The 22,215-nt window shown below is 35.4% G+C and overlaps 1 protein-coding gene across 25 annotated transcripts in view; it reads right to left on the bottom strand.

The window, feature by feature from the left end:
- Nucleotides 1-758: 758 nt before the first annotated feature.
- The window catches only part of BAZ2B (bromodomain adjacent to zinc finger domain 2B), a 386,914-nt gene continuing 365,457 nt past the window's right edge, over nucleotides 759-22,215 (bottom strand). For 24 of the 25 annotated variants that reach the window (XM_073807661.1, XM_073807659.1, XM_073807669.1 and 21 more), the window contains 4 exons: nucleotides 17,902-18,048; nucleotides 10,053-10,315; nucleotides 9,648-9,791; nucleotides 759-5,232 (listed from right to left, as the gene is read on the bottom strand). In XM_073807661.1, the coding sequence (XP_073663762.1) occupies nucleotides 5,079-5,232; nucleotides 9,648-9,791; nucleotides 10,053-10,315; nucleotides 17,902-18,048 (708 nt within the window). In that variant the 3' untranslated portion in view covers nucleotides 759-5,078. The remainder of the gene's footprint in view (nucleotides 5,233-9,647; nucleotides 9,792-10,052; nucleotides 10,316-17,901; nucleotides 18,049-22,215) is intronic. The other variant, XM_073807676.1, reaches the window with a different exon arrangement.

Genomic DNA, 22,215 nt, shown 5'->3' with positions numbered 1-22,215 from the left:
TACCTCACAATGCTTTTATTTAGTCATCCAAGTGAGAACAACCCAAATGATCTTCATGTGTTTGGTCAGGGTAGAGATAGAACAAATAAATCTCAGATATTAATTTTGCTACGGTGCAAAATTCTCTTCCAGTGAAGGTCCAGAAGATCCAAATTATCTTTTCCTTTAACCCTGCCTTTAGCCAACTTGTTACCCATCACACTTCCAAGCACTGCTTTTGCTACAGTAACTCATAAGTCTATATAAGCTCCAACAATACCCAAGAACTCTCAATATTTTCTACTCACCTCCATTTACCTGAGCTTTTGCCTGCTCATCTCCTGAATATCATTGGCTGAATATAAAATTTGGGGCAGTTTTATAGTCCCTAAAAAGCAGATAGGGTTAGATATGATGTCTACATAAAACAAAAACTATAAAAAGAATCAAAGTTGAAGCTGCTAAAAAGATTGGAGAAATTGCTCGATATGCCTCAAAACATGGTATTCGAATTCAAAATCTGTAATAAATTGTTAGTGAAAATTAATCCAAACAAATATTGAATACTGGTTGAGAAGTAGGGGGAAGAATCCTCTTCCACTGCTAGTAGGAGTGTAAACTGGTGTAGTCATCTGGAGGGTAGTATGGCAATAGCGTGGAAAGTTAGTGTGCACATACCTAACAACTTGGGGATTCTCCCCTACATATAGATCCTAGAGAAACTCTTACCACAGTCTGTTAGTTATCTATTGCTATGTAACAAATTACTCAAAACTGAGTGGCTTAAAACAACGATAAACATTTATTATTCCACAGTTTCTATGGGTCAAGAATTCAGGAGTGTCTCTTGTAAAGTTGCAGTCCAGATGTTGGCCGGGGCTCCTGTCATCTGTTTAACTTCAGCTGAAGGATCCACTTCTAAGATGCTGCTGTCACATGACGTGCACGTTGGTGCTAGCTGTTGGCTGTCCCATGGGGCTGCTACAGTGTCCTCAACAACACTGTTGGCTTTACCAGGAGCCAGTGATCCAAGAGAACAAGGTGGAAATAGCAATGTATTTATTACCTAGTCTGGGAATTCACACATCACTGCCACATTATGTTGGTCACACAGGCGAAACCCGATACAATGTGGGAAGGGATTACACAGGGGCATGAATCATGTGGGACCATCTAGGAAACAGGCTTGCATACGCAGGTCCATAGAAGACATGTATGACAACATTCACTGCAGTATTATTTGCAGTGACAAGGAGTTGCAGGCAACTTAGGTTTTCATTCTGAGAGAAGTTTGAAAGTAAAATGTGGTATACGCCTGTGATGGAATACCTTGTAGCAATCAAAAGTAATGAACCAGATTTATGTATTCCTTTTTCAACTCAAAAGAAACAAAAATAGACATGTATAGCATAATGCAACTGATACAAGTTTGAAAAACACTGTATATATATATATATTTTTTTTCCCACACCATATATTTTTAAAGATGTATGTGTTGCTAAATATATATATAAAAGGTTGACTGGAAAGACATATGTGGTTGTATGTGGGGGGGAAAGGGCATTGAAGAGGAGCTGAAGGAAGAAGTAAGAAAATGAAAGAAAAGGGGCTTTGCAACAACAATGTGAAGAGTGTGTCATGAATTGAGGAGAGGAATTATCTTAATTCTGTGTAGTTGAGGTTTAAAAAAAATTTTTTTTTTTTAGGCAGAGTTGTAATGTGGTCCAAGCAGGCCTCCTAAGAGATCTAACTGAGGCAAAATTCCTAGTAGATAAGGTTCTACTAGTTTCTCTGTGTTGTATTTTTTATGAGTCATATTCCTGTGGAAGGAAAATTTCAATTGTCTTAGAATACCTCTCTTATCTCCTTGTTGGAATGAAATTCTTTTAACAGAACACAAACTTCTTTTGTTTCTCAAATGCAAATAATCTTGAGAGAGGTAGCCCACAAATACAATTTATAAAAAGGAGTAAATCATTGATATCAGATCTCCTTGTTAAGGATGTGTTTCATAGGAGCCTAAATGAACAGGATTTTAAATTTCTTGAACGGGTATGGGGGTAGAGGGGATAGAAAAGAGAAGGAGCACAGAGGGGGTGCAGTAAGGTACCAAAGACAGATCAGCTCCCTCATGATTTTGATTAAAACTAGTGTTTTTAACAAATTTCATTTTGGGGTTGAAATAAGAAAAAGAGATTACCTTGCATTTATGGTAATTTAGTTCTTTTGAGTTCAAGGTATACCCACAGATAAATTTTCATTTGTTTAATTTTAACCATGGTTAACAACTAAATAAATATATTAATTTACTCTCTAGATGTTGTTTCAAACTGATGACTATTTTTGGGGTTCGGTAGTAGTGGATTGATTGGTTTATCCTCAGGATAAATCAAAACCTATACTTGAGGTCAGGCCAATTTTTTACAATTCACAGAGCAACCAGGACTAAAATGGAGAAGGTTCAGGTTAAAACCTAATTTATCTTAGAAAAAGTATGTTGTGCCTACTTGTAATTGTATGATAGCAGAGGGTTAGGAAAATGTTTTTATATTTGAGGAGAATAATAATACTGGTTTTACTGAAGATAGGCCCAACCTATGGCACCGTGAATGCAAGAGTCATTCACATAACAAATGATCCACATGTGTATTGTAACAATTGTTCTGGAGACTAATTGTGGCCCTTTGGGGATCATGGCCAGTACTTCTTGAACAGCTACTCCTGCTGAGTAACAACAATGAAGACAGCAGTCCAAAGTAGCCAATAGTCACCTTTCTTTTTTTCAGGGATATTTAATTTATTTTTAAAAGAAAATTAATCATTGAAAAACTGTTCTTCGTGTGTGTTTAAGTATTTTATTTCTCATTCGCCCCTCGGACACCAGACATGTTAATATCAAGCTCTTATATGCCAGCTAATATAAAGTAATGTAACCACATATGCTCCCTAAGGCAAAACACCCCAATGAAGACGACTCTCCATGGAGCATCTGGCAGCCAGTTCTACAAACACAAAAACCACACACTTGATTCACAGCACCACCTTGTTCTCTGTTCCACATGGTATTTTTGATTGAGCACCAGCTCCTTAAGGCATCACTGTAATATTTGGTTAACATATGTACATAATAACAGCAGATTTTCATATAAGCCTTCACAAACACTCTAGGAATTTTGGAAAATACTCTGAGGTTATGAAGCATTCTAAAGCTTAATATTTCTTCAAAACTTTTCTATTGTCCCTTCACTACTTATGAAAAGCCCTTTACTAAGGACATTAGCTAAGGATCACGTCTGCACTAGACTGTAAGCTCCATGAAGGTAGGGCCTGTGCCTGTCTTGTTCATTCAATGATTCCTCAGACCCCAGCAAGGCATCAAATCATAGTTCATGAATGCCTGAACTTGTATCTCATGACTTATTAGACAAATTTATATAATAAATTTTTCTTAATGACAACTGGGTTGTATGTCTACAATAGAGACATTTCACCTATTAGAACAAGACCTTAAAAAATATTCTAATATTTTCATATTAGAAATGTGAAATAAACAATAAAAAGTGGTCCAGAGAGGTTCAGAGACTCATGAAAGTCACATCACTTGACTTAAGACCACCTTCCTCCACCCAGCCCAATGCTCTTTGAACCACACTCTGCTGCTCCTCCTTTATGATTCTGTAAAAAGCAAATTTAAATTAACTAGCTTTTTTTGAGAAAAAAAAAATTCCAGGTTCATTAAGAAAAACTAAAAAACTAGTTTGTAAAAGTCTTTTATTGTATCCGTGCCACACATAGTAGTGAAAAATAACACTCCTAAAAAAAAGAATGCTACCTTTTCCACAACATTTTATTTTAAATAAAACTTCAAGTACTCTTACATAGGTACAAAAAAATTCTGATCTACTTGCCTCCAACAGGCCACCACAACACACAGTAGATAAAACACAGTGGTTACAAATGTCTTTTAAATTTATTTCTGAGGCAAGGCAAATGGGAGGGAAATGTTTCTATGAAAAAATACTGTGTGCGTAGGAAATTGTCACAATTTTATTCCACATGGATACAAATGATTATACTTTAATTTAGGCCCTGGTGGCTTAAAATTATATAACAAAATAGAAAAAATGGAAAACTAATATCCCCTACACCCTGTTTCAAAGGCAGGCACTACCAAGATCAAGGAGATGCCACAGTGTTGGTAGAGGATAATTACTGTACAAGCTGTATAGCTATAATTACCTTCAGACTAAAATAAAATGCTACAATCCTTCTAAGGCATAAACAATAATGTCTGCAAACAATATATACACATAATACATATTTAAAACAAGACTTAATATAAACAATAATGAACAGTATATACATGTCAATTTTTCTTCACTGTCTTGAAATACAATTTAACTACACAAGTGATGCAGCAACATATATATATATACACATATATATATGTGTATATATATATATATATATATAAATGTACTTGTAACTCTACAGTAAAGTTTATTTTTGGTGCTTTTATAGCACATCAGTGTAAACAGTTTAACTTGGCTTTGTTTTATATTTTAAAACATTCCTTGTTGTATTTTCAAGATTTAAAGCAATTTTTCTAGTTCTCCCTTTTCACAGAAAACGAAGATTCTGGATGTGGTTTAATCATAAATAATTCATAAAATTAAATACATTCACTAAAAAATAAACTACAAAGTAAAAAAATGAAAAATAGATATTTATTGAGAGGGAAAGGAGAACCATTTCCCACGTTAGAGCTCTGGTGTTGAATATTCAGTGCGATTTGATACATTTTAATTGCTATTGCACTATAACACCCTTTCCTTTGAAAATTCTTTGGGTGTGCTTCCCTGTTCTACCTAAATTAGCTGATAAATCACACAAACCAATAACCAAGGGCCTTGGTTGTTGTAGGAGTGAAGCCTTTAAAAACGGTATCATTCTTCTGATACTTTTTTTTTGTGTGATATTTATTTTAAGGAAAAAAACGTCATTATGTATGTGCCTTGCACATGTATGTAAATACAGTTCACATTGCTGGTTCGTTTGTCCTTGTTTAAAAGGAAAAAAAAAAAGAGATTATTATAACTTCAGCTCACTTTGAAAGTATCTGTCCACTTTTTTTCAAAATACTTCCTCATACTGTGGCCAGCTCTGCCTATATCAGAATCATCTTCATTAAATGTTTCACAGTTGTCAAAAACAAGCCTGACATCTAGAGCAAAAGTTTCAAGGTTTGGATACCTGGAAGAAAACACATGATTACAGGTTGCTTTTGTAGGCTGGTTTTGTTTTGCAAACAAATGAAGAGGTAATAAAAGATAAAATAAAACATAAAATTGAAAGGAAAAAAGAAAAAGATTAGGGTAACTGCATTTAAACTGATATAAAACGTATTATACCCTCTTATAAATAGGACGTTTAAAAGACTGCACGTGTTCTGGACATATAGAATTTAAAGACAGGTTAAATGGAAAACAGATTTCTCTTGAAGATCAAGATATATTTCAACAAACTTGCATTTTTCTTACATCCAATTTCCTGTTCGACCTGTATCACAATTTTGTTACAGGACTCATCCTACTTGATTAGTTTATTAACTCTGACCAACTGTATCACTTGCGGTACCCTATTTTTTACACTCAAAAATATTTAGCTACAGTAGAAATAATATAAATGCTTCCCATGCACTATGTACATGACACTTGCCCTGTAGCTTTTACATACATCCCAGGATAGGTCACTCTGTGTTAAACCTTGCCCCTTTCCCATTTCTCTTCTTCTCTCTTCAGATATGCTCTTTTGCTCAAACACTGTCATATGATGATCGAAAACAAGCAAAAAAAGCATGTGCTATCTCTTTACTGGAGATAACATTATCAGGAAACTGCCTTTCAATGAGAAGCACTGTGAATTCAGTGCTTTTTTTGGTGGGATAATCCCAGTCCTCTTTCCCTGTAAGAACACAGAGAAGAGAACTGAAAGGTGCACGACTAGACTTATTAGTAAGGAAGGAGTGGTGCATTTCAAGCCAAATCAATACATTTTGAAAAAGGGCTTTTGGAAAGTCAAATTTAAATTAACTCTAACTTATGACAAATTGAATACTAAAATAATTTACCCATTAGAAATACCTATGAAGCGCACACTGAAGCTCTGAGATCTGGTAAAAGTGGAATTATTTCTTTGATGAAATACCTTGTACAGTCTTTTCACTCCTTTCTTCTAATATGTGCAATAATAAAAGAAGAAAATTTCTTTATCTGTAATGAGCTCACAGAATTGTCAGCCCTGTGTAACCTCACCCATTTTCCTTTTCTTCTGAGAATTATTATTTTTTAAATTAAGGTGAAATGCACATAACATCATATTAACCATTTAAGGTAGATAATTAAGGCACTTAGCACACTCACAACATTGCATTACCTAGTTCCAAAACACTGTCATTACCCCAAAAGGAAACTCTATCCATTAAGCATTTACTCTCTATTCCTTCCTATCCCCAGCCCGTGGCAACCATCAACTTGTCTTTTGGTCTCTATACATTTACCTATTCTGGACATTTCATATAAATGCAATCATATAACATGTGTGGGAATAATTTTTATAAAATATTTTAAAGTTGCCTTGAGAAATATTTATCTCTTTAGACTGTTCCTTACTACAAGAAAAGGTTAATGATTAGCACTAGGGAGACAAATCCGGGAGAGAATTTTAGGCGAGATTCTAGATGAAATAAGTACAACGGAAGGAGGGGGAAGCTGATGGAACCCAGAAAGATTCATTAAAGGAGGCACTTCTTCCCCTCTGTTCTCTAAGTTTCTAGTTTAAAATTTGAAATACTGTTTGTGAGTTTGGGTTCCAGCTCATTAATTTGGGTTTAATGAAATAAGTCGAAGTGAGAGGAGTCTGAATTCTCTGAATTCTGTCTCCCACACCTGGCATCACAAACAGGATTATACAGAACTGCTTCTCTCTGCTTGCTTCTGCTGTGACCTCCTCCATTTACTGGTGCTCATTCTCAAAAGGGAGCTTAGGGCTTCCCTGGTGGCGCAGTGGTTGGGAGTCTGCCTGCCGATGCAGGGGATACGGGTTCGTGCCCCAGTCCGGGAAGATCCCACATGCCGCGGAGCGGCTAGGCCCATGAGCCATGGCTGCTGAGCCTGTGCGTCTGGAGCCTGTGCTCTGCAACGGGAGAGGCCACAGCAGTGAGAGGCCCGCGTAACAAAAAAAAAAAAAGAAAGAAAAAAGGGAGCTTAGATTTTGCAGATCTTTTGGTACTTCTGTGTTAATGTGTAAGCCTGTTTATTTTGAGGTTTAGGTTCATCCTCTATCCAGGAACTGGAGAATTATGGAAGTTAAAAATGTTCATTGCAGCTCTATTTACAATAGCCAGGACATGGAAGCAACCTAAGTGTCCATCAACAGATGAATGGATAAAGAAGATGTGGCACATATATACAATGGAATATTACTCAGCCATAAAAAAAACGAAATTGAGTTATTTGTAGTGAGGTGGATGGACCTAGAGTCTGTCATACAGAGTGAAGTAAGTCAAAGAGAAAAACAAATACCATATGCTAACACATACATATGGAATCTAAAAAAAAATAAAAGGTCATGAAGAACCTAGGGGTAAGACAGGAATAAAGACACAGACCTACTAGAGCATGGACTTGAGGATATAGGGAGGGGGAAGGGTAAGCTGTGACAAAGTGAGAGAGTGGCATGGACATATATACACTACCAAATGTAAAATAGATAGCTAGTGGGAAGAAGCCGCATAGCACAGGGAGATCAGCTAGGTGGTTTGTGACCACCTAGAGGGGTGGGATAGGGAGGGTGGGAGGGAGGGAGACGCAAGATGGAAGAGATATGGGAACATATGTATATGTATAACTGATTCACTTTGTTATAAAGCAGAAACTAACACACCATTGTAAAGCAATTATACTCCAATAAAGATAAAAAAAAAAAAAAAGCAAAAGCAAAAAAACCAGTTCATATATAGACAGAAGTTTTTGCTATTTGGATCATATAAGAACCAACAATTTTGGGCTTCCCTGGTGGCGCAGTGGTTGAGAGTCTGCCTGCCGACACGGCAGGGAACACGGGTTTGTGCCCCGGTCCGGGAAGATCCCACATGCCGCGGAGCGGCTAGGCCCGTGAGCCATGGCCACTGAGACTGCGCGTCCGGAGCCTGTGCTCCGCAACGGGAGAAACCACAACAGTGAGAGGCCCGCGTACCGAAAAAAAAAAAAAAAAGAACCAATAGTTTTAATGTTTTCGGAATTTAGGCAGGTCCCTTTCGAAATTAAAAAATAATAAAATGGGACAGACATAATTCTTTAAAAGATTGACAGTTCAGCCTCCAGAGAAATAAACTAGTCGTTTGGTCAGTCTCGTAAATCATCTGATACATGTAAGACAGACACTGATCTTTATGAGTTAAGTTCTACTCAACTCTTCTAAACTGAGTTTAAATTACAGATTACAGTGATTTTCACCAAAAGAATATCTAGAAAGAACATAATAATAATAATAATGCAATTAAATATATTTTATAGTTTTTTTAAATGTAAAGTTCCTTCTTTCTCCTTATTTATGACTTTGCTTGAAGTGATGCGCATGGGCTACACTAAGGTAAACTGGTATGCAGGAATAAAGGGTGCAGGGAGAAGGAAAAGGGAGATGCATAGCTCCTGGCCATTAACACATGGAATGCTTTTGTGTGGGCTTGTTTTGCAAGAGAACAGCCTTATTCTTGTGGCTCCAAAATGTCTAGAACCAGTGTCCAATGTCCAGAACCAACTAAATGCCAACATCTAACAGCTGCTACCCTCTGGCAAGAAGTCTGAGGCAATCTAACAAAGATCATTAACTGTGGCCAGAAGTCATTTTGCTCTTTGGATAGGATCACAAAGAGAATATGGTAGAGAGGAGCAAATAATAATTTTCTTCCACATTTAATAAACACATTTTTAGTATTCTCCAACAACTCACAATAAAGCTTTTTTTTTTTTTGCAGTACGCGGGCCTCTCACTGTTGTGGCCTCTCCCGTTGCGGCGCACAGGCTCCGGACGCGCAGGTTCATCGTCCATGGCTCACGGTCCCAGCCGCTCCGCGGCATGTGGGATCTTCCCAGACCGGGGCACGAACCCGTGTCCCCTGCATCGGCAGGCGGACTCTCAACCACTGCGCCACCAGGGAAGCGCCACAATAAAGCTTTTAATAGTTAAAATTTCCAGTGATCTTCTATCTCTACATTGTAATAATCTGAAAATATTACAGAGTCAATTTTTGTTAAATCCACATGAGACAGTGTCAATATTCCACTGATGTACAATACAAGCTCTAGCTTACATGTAATTTACTTTGGGAGGCTTTCTTGATACTCTTCCTTACCTTCCAGGCTGAGTTTGGTGCCCTTCCAATGTCAAAATGCTTTATCACACTGCTTTTTAATTATTTACATAATTTTAATTGATTTGTCTTACATACTATACTACCCTGGCCAAACGCGAGTGACACACACACACACACCCCTCTCCAAAGGCAGAGCCTATGTCTTTGTTGTTAATGTATTTTTGGCTCACTCGAAAAGTACCCAGCATGTACCAAGCATTCAATAAATATCGAACTGAAATGATTTACTTACTGTCCACTACTTAATTTCTCTCTAATTGTGGAAAAATCCATAGGCTTCTTAATAACTTTCTTATAACCAGGAACAAGTTTCAAGTTTACAGGAAGTAGAAAAGGCCATGCATCCTCATGAGTTTCCATTTCAGTAAGGATCATACTAAAGAAAACAATGCCTGAAATCAGTATCTATGCTTTAGAAATATCTATTTTTATTAAAAATTTACCTTTCATAATCTTTCAAGTAAAAAATGCAAATTAATTTATTTAAAAAGATAAAAGAATATATTTACTTATACTATAGACTTTCATTTACTACTTACACAAATTGTCAAAAAGTTGCCTTTAGTATGGCAGAAGATTTCTAAGCAAATAAAATAGGAAGTTGTAAATATACAGTACATGAAAACTGAAATAATACCTGCAAAGAGCTAGGTCCTTGGAGTCATCTCTTTTAGGTTTCTTAACAGAAGTAAAACTTTCTTGTTTTGACAAACTAATAGAAGTATTTTCCTCCATTTTTCTTTTTTTCAGGTCTTTGATTCCTCTTTTTAATGAACTACTTGTAGATGCAGAGTCTTCATCCTCAGTATCCCCTGTTAAAGTTACTTTCTTGACTTTTTTTGACTCAGTCTTTTTTCCTTTGACATGAAGTTTTTTGATTTTTAGAGTTTGACCACTTGCCTTTAATTTAAAAAAAAAAGGAAATGAGGTATAAGAAAAATAACTGTCTACAGGCCTTTTATTATTTTAAGTTAGGAAAGCCTGACAGGGCCAACAAAAAGAATATTATCTCTGATCTCAAAGGTTGATCATTTTATTATTTTCAAGAGAGATCTATGAATTTGTTCTCCCATAATAATGAGGCAAAAATCTAATAAAGCGTGAAAAGTTTATTTTAGGAATTCTTAAAATCTGAAGATGTTGATCTCGTGGTAATCCATCTTCGAAACTATAGAACTTATCAGCAGTATTTCTTTAATCTAGGTCAGCGGACCCCAACCTTTTTGGCACCAGGGACCGGTTTCACGTAAGAAAATTTTTCCATGGACGGAGGATGGTTCAGGCGGTAACTCGAGCAATGGGGAGGATTGGGGAGCGGCAGATGAAGCTTCTCTCGCTCCCTGCCACTCACCTCCTGCAGTGCGGCCTGGTTCCTAACAGGCCACCGAGGTAACAGTCTGAGGCCTGGGGGTTGGGGACCCCTGGTCTAGGTCACTAACTGAATGAGTTTAAAGATATAAAAGTACTATCTTTTGGAGCACAGTATAATTAAGAACAAAGGTTGAATATAAACAAAAATATAGATCTTATTAATAAGAAAGTTGAGATAATTAAGAAGCTAGGCCAAAACAAGGAAAATAGCTCATGAAGTGTCCAATAGAGAAAAAGTCCTTTGTAAATGATCAGATCTACTGGAAATTGATATTTCTTTCTAGGTAAAGAAAAAAAGCATTTTCTATAAGAATAGAGTTCCACAAACTTGTGGTTACCAGATGTGAACAAAGCAGAGGTGAAGGAAGAGGGAAAAAAATGCCTGTTTTTGAGGAAAACAATAAAGAAATAGTATAAAAGAGATTATATTTGGAATCAAAGAATATGATTTCCAGCTATGGATCTGTCAGTAACTAGCTATGGAACTTTGTACAAAAATATCTGTGAGTCCCTGTTTTCTAACCTGTAAAATAAGAAAGATAAGCCACACAATTCGTACGGTCATTCTAGCTCTAAAATTACACGAAAAAAAAAAAAAAAAAAAAACAAATTCAAAAAAACTCAACATGGCCTTACGCAATCTAACTACAATGTACAGGCAGCACACTGATGTAACAATAGCTGCCCACCACATCCCCCAACCTAGAAATAGCGAAATAAATCTGTATTTTCAGATTTTACAATACTACAATAAATATATCAGATCATAGAAGAATATCAGTGCAAAGACCCTGTAATGTATGGTTTTTGTTTTAATTTTCCGGAACAGTGTTTATCCTCTTTTAGCAAATTATTTCCTCTCTTACCCAGACTATTAAGAAATCTTAGACTTAAGACTTAGGGTCAGATATCAATCAGCTGTAATTTAAAGTTGGATGTATCCTTGAAATGAATTTGGCTGAAAAACGTTTCTCTGGAGTATTTCATACCAATTTCTTTGAGGATTTCAGGACCTCTTCTAGCATTATTTTTAAAAATTGCTTTTAATCAAGCAATTAAAATTATTTGTTTCTCTATTGGTAGGTTAAAAGTATAGTTAAAGAGATATTTTAATTGACTAAAATAATAAAACAAACCATAAATCTAACATCTTCCCCATACCATATGAAAGAATCACTACCCCTTGAAACTAACTGGAATAATTAAAATGTTTTACTAAGTCTCTTCTCCATTTAGTTTATTAATTTTTATTCACTAAAATCTGATTATTTTGAGTTTTTATATTACACTGAGATTTTAGCACTCTGAAATCATAAAAAAAGAGAAAGAGAATGCTTAGTTCATGAGGAAAAGGTCTATTTAATGAAGATTAAATTAAGTTAGATTGAATAATTGTGTTACTTAAAAAGAACAAAATTTCATGAATAATGGGTCAAAATTCCTAGTTCCTATTTGAACGAAAATACTATTGGGTTGGCCAAAAAGTTCATTCGGGTTTTTCTATAAGATGTTACGGATCCCAATACTTGGGATCATATTCTAACAAATTAATACTCATAGTAAGAAAACATGAAATTTAAATCCACAGAAATAAAAACTTTGGCGATGTTTTAAAAAGACAATGGAGCCTCTCTCTTTCTTTTATAAATGATGTTTATCAGCTTACCTCATTAGATCATGCACATACACTTTTTTTTTTTTTTTTTTTTTTGGGGTACTCGGGCCTCTCACTGTTGTGGCCTCTCCCGTTGCGGAGCACAGGCTCCGGACACACAGGCTCGGCGGTCATGGCTCACGGGCCCAGCCGCTCCGTGGCATGTGGGATCTTCCCGGACCGGGGCATGAACTCGTGTCCCCTGCATCGGCAGGCAGACTCTCAACCACTGCGCCACCAGGGAAGCCCTATGCACATACACTTTTAAAAGCAAGCTTTTACACAGTTGCTCTGTTACTGATGACTTTGTTCTTGGACAGAGAAGTCCCCGTTCCCCACCCTTTCTATCTTATTAGAGCCCAAATCCAAAGAGGAACTTCAGGATATTTTAAGCCGAACCTATCAGATTACACATACAAGGGCTCATTTCTGTTATGCTTGTATATCTATATATCAGAAGTTGTGAACTGGTGGCTCAGAGGCTGTAAACAGCCCACAGAATGTGTTGTTGTTTGGCTCATAATGCTTGTAAAAATCCTGAATTTGTTGCCAACATTTAACATTTGGGAGGGCATGCATAAAAATCCATAATGAAATATTGGTAGATCCTGGAACACTGGGCCCACATGTCTACATGACGGCTGGAGTTGAGCAATGTCTGTCACATATAAATGGGCCATGGCTTGACTTTCCTGTTTGCTACAGTCCCAACTCTTTTGTGTTATTTGGCTTTTGTAGGCACTGGAATTTAAAATTTCTTGTGTGTGTGTGTATGAGTGTGTATAAGTATGTATATATACACACATGCAAGTTTTTTTGATTCTGTGATCCTGAGAGAAAGTATATATATCTATCTTTAATATATATACATAGTGTATGTATATATATTGGCATGAAAACACACATATACACAGAATAAAAACAGTCACAATGACGTATGCAGAAATAGCTATTTGAGAGCAAGGTGTATAATATAGATATTTGTAAATAACTGAATTACTGGAAAGATATTTTAAAAATCTTAACTTTAAAAATCTTTACCAAAATCCAGTGTTTTTAACATTTTTTATTGCTGTAAGAAACATAACACCTAATCCACCACATTTAAAAAACAAGAAAGCAGAGGCTTAGAAAGCTGCATTTACATAGAAGGGTTTAGATGAGATCATACACCTCACATCTTCTAGTCCATTCCTGGAATGATAGATAGCCAGAATTCTAATTTAAGCAAATTTACAGAAAACAAAACCTCCTATAGCCTACCAGATGATACCCCCAAGAATTAAAACACTGATTTGTTAGTAATTCATAAAGTATTAGAGACACTTTTCTATAACTTGACATTTATGAAGTTAAAAGATAAGTTATGTACCACCAGGGAAGATTATTATTAAACTACATGTAACTATATATAACAAAAATGATCAAGTAATGAGAAATAAAAAAGCAATTATTAGTGAATATGGTGCCATGTGAGACCTCTGCTATTTTGTAAAGTATAGCCTAAAATATAATAAGGTATTAATATAAATATATCCCCCCCAAAATAGATCACAGAATTTTAAAGTCATAAAAACCTTCAAACACACAATATTTGATCCTTACAAATTCCCGCAAAGCAGATACGATTCCATTTTACAGATATATCTTTGAAGCTAAGAAAGCACTCCATATTTATAGATCTGGGAGGTGAGAAAAACCAGCAAAGGAGACTGAAAAGGAGCAAAAGCAAGAAGAAAATCAGGTGAGTATGGTATCCTAGAAGACAAGTGAAAACAGAATTTCAAGGAGGAGGGGAAGTTCCATTCTATCAAATGTAAGTGATGGGTTAGATGAGATCTAAGCACTGATCACTGGACCGAGCAATGTGGAAGTCATTTGTGGGCACAGTAAGAGAAATTTTGGAGAAGCTGTGGAGATGAAAATATGACTGGAGTGAGTTTAAGAGTGAATCAGAAAGAACCAGACAGAAAACTTTCCAGTAAAGGGAAGGGGAGAAATGGGGGAAGTGGATCAAGGAAGAAGTGAGGCCAAAAGAGGGTTTTTGTTTAGTTTTTGTAAGATGGGAGAAAGAGTACCATGTTAGTAGGCTGATGAGAAAGAACCCAGTGTAGAAGGGAAAACTGTTGACGCAGGAGAAGACAGAACTGCTGGGGCCATTCTCCTAAGGAGGTGAGAGGGGATGGGATCTGAAGCACAAGTGGGGTTATTGGCTTAGTTAGGGGCACACAAGCAGTTCATGGCAACAGGAGGGAGGGTAGAGTATGAGAGCCCAGATATAGGAAGGATGGTAAGTGTGGTGGTGGATGCTTGTGATATTTTCTTCTGATGGCTTCCTAGTGAAGCCATCATAGTGAAATGGGAGTAAGGTCATCAGCTGAGAATGAGGATGGAGGAGACAGTAAATTATCAGGTACCACTAAAGGCCCTCTTAGCCTTAAATTTAAAAGGGTGGGTGTTTTCTCCAGCCACATTCAAGATACCTTTGTATCTGTATATATAGGTGCCGGAGAAGTCATAGAGTTGGATTAACCAGAATGATGGTTTTACCAAGTGAGAGAGAGGCACAGGAGCTAAGGGTGGATGCAGTGATTATAGGAGGAAAGAGAGGACATGAATGGGGAGAGGGACAGTGAAAAGGTCTTAAGATAAATGAATTGAAGGTCCTGATGAGATCAAAGAATTATTGGAATTGGAGCACTAGAGGGAGTGAACAGGAAAGAAAGGAGGCAGTGGAGAGATGGATGCTTGAAACTGAGTTTATGAAGTGGTGGTAGTTACTGGTAGTAACTACGTCAAGAGATTAAACATGGAAGAGAGTGTCTGAGATAGGGAAAACCTAATGAAGAGTTTGGCCCTCAATACATTCTAACCCTTTCACACTTCTTACTCCTTACTTTATAACTCTAAAACCCATTTCTTTCTACTTTATCATAGTGCTACTCTTTAATCAATTAGTATTAGAATTCACAGGTTTCCAATTTATATGTGACTGGAAAGTGACTTAAAATACATATGCTTATTACCATATGACCTAGCAATTCTACTCTTAGGTATATAACAGAAAAATTGAAAACATATATTCATACAAAAACTTGGGTATGACTGTTCATAGCAGCATTATTCATAAAAGCCAAAATGTAGAAACAACCCAAATGTCCATCAGCTGAACAGATAAACAAAATGTATTCTGTCCATATAATGAAATATCATTTGACTTTAAAGATGAAGGGCTCGAACACAGATGAACCTTGAAAATATTGTGCTAAGTGAAAGAAAAAGGCCACATATTGTATGATTTGATGTATATGTAATGACAATAGGCAAACCCACAGAGATAGAAAATAGATTAATGGTTGCCAAAGGCTGAGAAGAGAAGGGGAATGGGGAGTGAATGATAATGTGTACAAGCATACTTTTTGGGGATCATGAAGATGTTCTGGAATTTGATAGTGGTGATGGTTGTACAACTTTGTGAATATATTAAAAACCACTGAATTGCACACTTTAAAATGAATTTTACAGTATACAAATTATATCTCAAAAAAAATCCCCATAAAACTCTTCATTTTGAGGGCTTCCCTGGTGGCACAGTGGTTGAGAGTCTGCCTACCAATGCAGGGGACACATGTTCGTGCCCCGGTCAGGGAAGATCCCACATGCCGCGGAGCAGCTGGGCCCATGGCTAAGCCTGCGCGACCGGAGCCTGTGCTCCACAACGGGAGAGGCCACAACAGTGAGAGGCCCGCGTACCGCAAAAAAAAAAACTCTTCATTTTGATCTGGCAATTAAAAAGTTTTAAGTAATAATACTACTTAAAAAATACTAAAATTTATATGGAGCCATAAAAGACCCAGAATTGCCAAAGTAATCCTTAGGAAAAAGAACAAAGCTGGAGGCATAACCCTTCCAGACTTCAGACACTACTACAAAGCTACAGTAGTCAAAACAGTGTGGTATTGGGGCAGAAACAGACATATAGATCAATGAACTAGAATAGAGAACCCAGAAATAAACCCGCACACCTACAGTAAATTAATCTACAACAAAAGCGGTAAGAATATACAATGGAGAAAAAACAGTCTCTTCAGCAAGTGGTGTTGGAAAAGCTGGACTGCTAAATCAATGAAATTAGAACACTCTCTCACACCCTCACACCACATATAAAAATAAACTCAAAATAGTTTAAAGACCTAAACATAAGACATAAAAGTCCTAGAAGAGAACACAGGCAAAACATTCTTGGACATAAATCATAGCAATATTTTCTTAGATCACTCTTCCAAGGCAAAAGAAATGAAAGTAAAAATAAATGGGACCTAATCAAACTTAAAAGCTTTTCCACAGCAAAGGAAACCAACAAAACAAAAAGACAACCTACCAGACTGGGAGAAAATATTTGCAAATGATGCAACTGACAAGGGGTTAATAACCAAAATACACAAACAGCTCATACAACTCAATATCAAAAACACAAACAATCCAATCGAAAAATGGGTGGAAGACCTAAATAGATATTTCTCTAAATAAGACATACAGCTGGCCAACAGGCATGTGAAAAGATGCTCAGCATTAAGCGTTACTAAGTATTAGAGAAATGTACATCAAAACCACAACGAGGTATCATCTCACACCAGTCAGAATGGCTATCATCAAAAAGTCTACAAATAATAAGTGCTGGAGAGGGTGTGGAGAAAAGGGAACCCTAGTACACTGTTGGTGGGAATGTAAATTGGTGCAGCCAGCATGGAAACAAGTATGAAGGTTCTTTAAAAAAATTAAAAATAGAGCTACCATATGATCCAGGAATCCCACTCCTGGGCATATACCTAGAAAAGAAGAAAACTCTTAATTTGAAAAGATACATGCACCCTAATGTTCATAACAGCCCTATTTACAATAGCCAAGACATGGAACCAACCCAAGTACCCATCAACAGACAACTGGTTTAAGAAGATGTGGTACACATATACAATGGACTATTACTCAGCCATAAAAAAGAATGAAATATTGTCATTTGCAACAGATGGATGGACCTAGAGATTATCATACTAAGTGAAGTAAGTTAGACAGAGAAAGACAAATATCATATCACTTATACGTGCAATCTAAAAAATAATACAAATGAATCTATATACAAAACAGAATCTACATACAAAACAGATTTCTAGAAAATAACCTTACGGTTACCAAAGGGCAAAGGTGCTGGGGGTGGTGGTGGGGAGGATAAATTAGGAGTATGGGATTCACAGATACAAACTACTACACATAAAATAGATAAGCAACAAGGATTTACTGTAGAGCACAGGGAACTCTATTCAAAATCTTGTAATAACCTATAATGGAAAAGAATCTGAAAAAAAATATATAACTGAATCACTCTGCTGTATACCCGAAACTAACACAATATTGTAAATCAACTATACTTCAATAAAAAAATTTAGTTTTAGATCATTCTTACCTTAGCAATGCAAGCTGGACAAAACCAGTCCCCATCTGGTATAGTTGTAATCTTGGGTCTATGACAGTATGTATGACAGCCTTTGTCACAGCCATCGCAAAGGAGGAGCAGTTCTTCATTATCTCCCTTTCGACAGATCTGGCAGTACTATAATACATGGAAAATCATTTAAAATTAACACTCTGCTACAAATAATAGTTTTGGGGATATTAAACACACCATTAATTCCTAATTTATATTAGTAATGAACATTCCGCTTGCTAACAAATATACAGTAGCCATACACATCTATGTATCTCTCGTTACACAGATATGGACCACATGATGGGGTGAGCAGTTCAGTTGGGGTAAATGCACATTTCAGGTACACTGCAAAAAACAAAGCTAGAGGTTGAATGCCTGCACACACTTCAGAAGCATGTACACATTAACATACGAAATAATTAACATGACATTAGAGCACATAAAGCAATGAATAGCTTTAATACATGGTGTTTTAATTTTTTAATATATTTCATTGTTTGCTTATCTTAGCATCCTCATGATATCCTGAGAAAGAAATAAGTAAGAGTTAGAGTAATTTTTAAGATCAAAATTAGGAACATGTATTAGTAACAGAATTATAAATAATAATAATAAGATGTCACTGTATTTTGACTATGTCCAAATCAGGAAACTTTGGAAATCAAACATGTGTCACAAATGTAGAAAATGGATCCTACAAAATGATTTCTAAGGGAAAAAGAAATTGATACAATAAATTAAATAAAAGAATTTAGAAGTCATAATTTATTTTCTAGGACTAAAAATAAAATTGTTCCTTCTCTGTTGAAAAACTTCTAATACCATTAAGAACTTTAAAATCTATAAAGAGATTTTTTTTCCCCCATGCACACATATTCTGTATAACAAGTTTCACAAAGGGAAAGAAGGAAGATTAGACAGGTAAAAACTTTAAAGATGGCTTTAAAAAATGGTAAGTACTAACATTATATTTTGACATTTAGTTTTTATTTCAGTCACAGTAGACAATGTCCTGTAATCAATATTCCAAAAAATGAAAACATTACTAATATAATATTGTACAACTATATTTCAATTGAAAATAATTAAAACACTTAAATTATAAATCATTTGTACTAATTTTAAGTTATGCATTTATATACTGTTAAAAACAAAATAGCTTAATTGTTCAAACTTAAATTAATTTCAATAAAACATTAAATCTTAATCTGGGAATGTCTAAAATAGTCTTTCATAACTCAATACGTACACCAATGATAGCTTAAGAATCTTATCAAAACAGCAGATACATGCTATTCACCTTAACAAATATCTACCAAATATATGTAATATACATGCAATACTGAAACTGGCATATGTACTAAGAGCAAAAGCAGTAGAGTTTAATATCCCAACAGTAAGTATTTATTTTATGACCTTTCCTGATAACCACATCACTAAACACCTTAATATGGTGTTATTTCTCCAAATTTGAGTTATTTCTTTAAAATTTCTATTATAAAAATACTCATTGAGAAATAACATTTCGAAGGTTATATTTCAATCCCTATAACAATAAATTTTAAAAATCAGGTTCATGAACATTAAGTAAATTCTCATTGTTTTCTACAATAGCTAAAAATACTATGAAGCCTGTCTTACATCTCACATTTATGATTTAAAAATAAAATTATTTTCTGATACTTATTAAGAAAGGGTGGCAGGTATCAAGTTCATAACATTTTTGAAAATCCACAGTAATAGCTCACAATATGTTAGAGCAAATGTAGTAATATTTGGTTTTAACTCCTTTGCTACCACAGTAAAAAAAAACAGTGGATGTTGCCGATTGCTTAACATTAACAACAGAAAACATATTGTGGGCTGAGAAGTATCTGGAGGCAAATCATGGCAGCTCCTTCTTTCCTAGTAAGCATGGTTTCTGGCAAAGAGGATATTTCTAAAGACATTGAGCACTTTAACATTTTTTTTTAGGACTTCTTATGAGGATTATTATAGGTTTTGTTACATTTCTAATTCAAGGTTACCAAGTGCTCATTAATCTTTGAATAAGAAACTCTGCCTTCTTTTCAAAGTAGTTTTATAGCAAATATTGTATTATTAAACATTAAAAAAAGAAATAAAAATTATGAGATGGAGTTAAATAATGATGAATGTATATTAATTTATTAATAACAATAGAAAAGAAGTTTGCAAAACCTGAAATAAAACTTTAGATTGCAGAAAGTAAGTACACTAATATAAAGGTAGATTTTGGTACAAGTTTTGGGTTTCTGTGTATAGGTTATAACAAAACTGCCTACATTGTGATGATTGTTTTGGTGTAGATGAGAAAAGTAACTGTACAAATTTCATTCTGATATAGGAATTGAATCTTTTTTTATCATTATAGCCTACATTTCACCAAATATATTTGTCTAAGGTGACTTTAAAACTGGTTTTAATAATAATTTTTAGAAGGAAAATTATTTTTACCTGGTAAAAATGCTACCAGATGACCTGAACAATGCCTTAAAACTTACAGTAAATTCTAATCTATATAGGGAAAGACCTAAATTTGAGCATATTGTGAAAAATGCAGATTCATTATTCCATGGACATTTTAGAAAGAAGTGAAAAAAACCATAGAAGAAAGCAAATTTATTTGTATAGAATGAATAAAGTATTGAGTAGTCTAAGTATAGAGGTAAAAAGGAAGGAGAGAATGCTAAATTATTTAAGAATCACTTCTTTTCTTTGGCGAAGATTATTTAAAATAGGTATTTTATCCTTAGTCATTCATGAAAACAAATCTCAAATGTTTGAATTTTAAAGTTAACCTGTAATTCAAAAGCAACTGTTAAAGAAATTCATAAAAGTCTACATATAATAGATATTTCTGTATATGATACAAAAGAGGCAAAAGGGACACGTACGTGATTTAAAATAAATCTCTCTCTGGAAAATATAAGAAATATAGCTTTTATTTTGAACATATAGCATTTGTTGCCTAGTACAAAGTAGAGGCCACTACACGATAACTAACTGGGCTTGAACAAAGAAGGAGAAAAAACATTTTTAACTGTTAGAGGAAAGACTAAAAGATCTACTCAATGCCAACTATATCCAAATATTGGGTTGGCCAAAAGGTTCGTTCGCTTTTTTTCCGCAAGATGGCTTTAGTAACACTTAGTTGTCTATAAGTTCATTCAAAACAATTTTGTTAGATTGTATGTGACACCTATCATATCAGCGTGCATTTAAAAAAAGCCTTATCAAAATTGGTGAATTTTTGTGTAGCCATTTTAATACTGAAGATGGAAGAAAAAAGGCAAAATTTTCGGCATATTATGCTTTATTATTTCAAGAAAGGTAAAAATGCAACCGAAATGCAAAAAAAGATTTGTGCAGTGTATAGAGAAGGTGCTGTGACTGATTGAACACATCAAAAGTGGTTTGTGAAGTTTCACGCTGGAAATTTCTCACTGGATGATGCTCCACGGTTGGGTAGACCAGTTGAAGTTGACAGCGATCAAATCAAGATATTAATTGAGAACAATCAACGTTATACCATGCGGGAGCTAGCCAACATACTCAAAATATCCAAATCAAGTGCTGAAAATCATTTACATCAGCTTGGTTATGTGAATCGCTTTGATGTTTGAGTTCCACATAAATTAAGCAAAAAAACCCTTCTTGACCGTATTTCCTCATGCGATTCTCTGCTTAAACATAACGAAAATGTTCCATTTTTAAAACACATTGTGATGGGTGATGAAAAATGGATACTGTACAATAATGTGGAATGCAAGAGATAGTGGGGCAAGCGAAATGAAACACCACCAACCACACCAAAGGCCGGTATATGGTGGGATTGGAAGGGAGTCCTCTACTATGAGCTCCTTCCAGAAAACCAAACGATCAATTCCAACAAGTACTGCTCCCAATTAGACCAACTGAAAGCAGCACTCAACAAAAAGTGTCCAGAATTAGTCAACAGAAAATGCATAATCTTCCATCAGTATAATGCAAGACTGCATGTTTCTTTGATGACCAGGCAAAAACTGTTACAGCTTAGCTGGGAAGCTCTGATTCATCCAGCTTATTCACCAGACATTACACCTTTGGATTTCCATTTATTTAGGCTTTACAAAATTCTCTTAATGGAAAAAATTTTAATTCCCTGGAAGACTGTAAAAGGCACCTGGATCAGTTCTTTGCTCAAAAAGATAAAACGTTTTGGGAAGATGGAATTATGAAGTTGCCTGAAAAATGGTAGAAGGTAGTGGAACAAAAGGGTGAATACGCTGT

This window comes from Tursiops truncatus, chromosome 7 (assembly GCF_011762595.2).
Source record: "Tursiops truncatus isolate mTurTru1 chromosome 7, mTurTru1.mat.Y, whole genome shotgun sequence".
Taxonomy (NCBI): domain Eukaryota; kingdom Metazoa; phylum Chordata; class Mammalia; order Artiodactyla; family Delphinidae; genus Tursiops; species Tursiops truncatus.
This window is presented reverse-complemented; position numbering and strand designations above follow the sequence as displayed.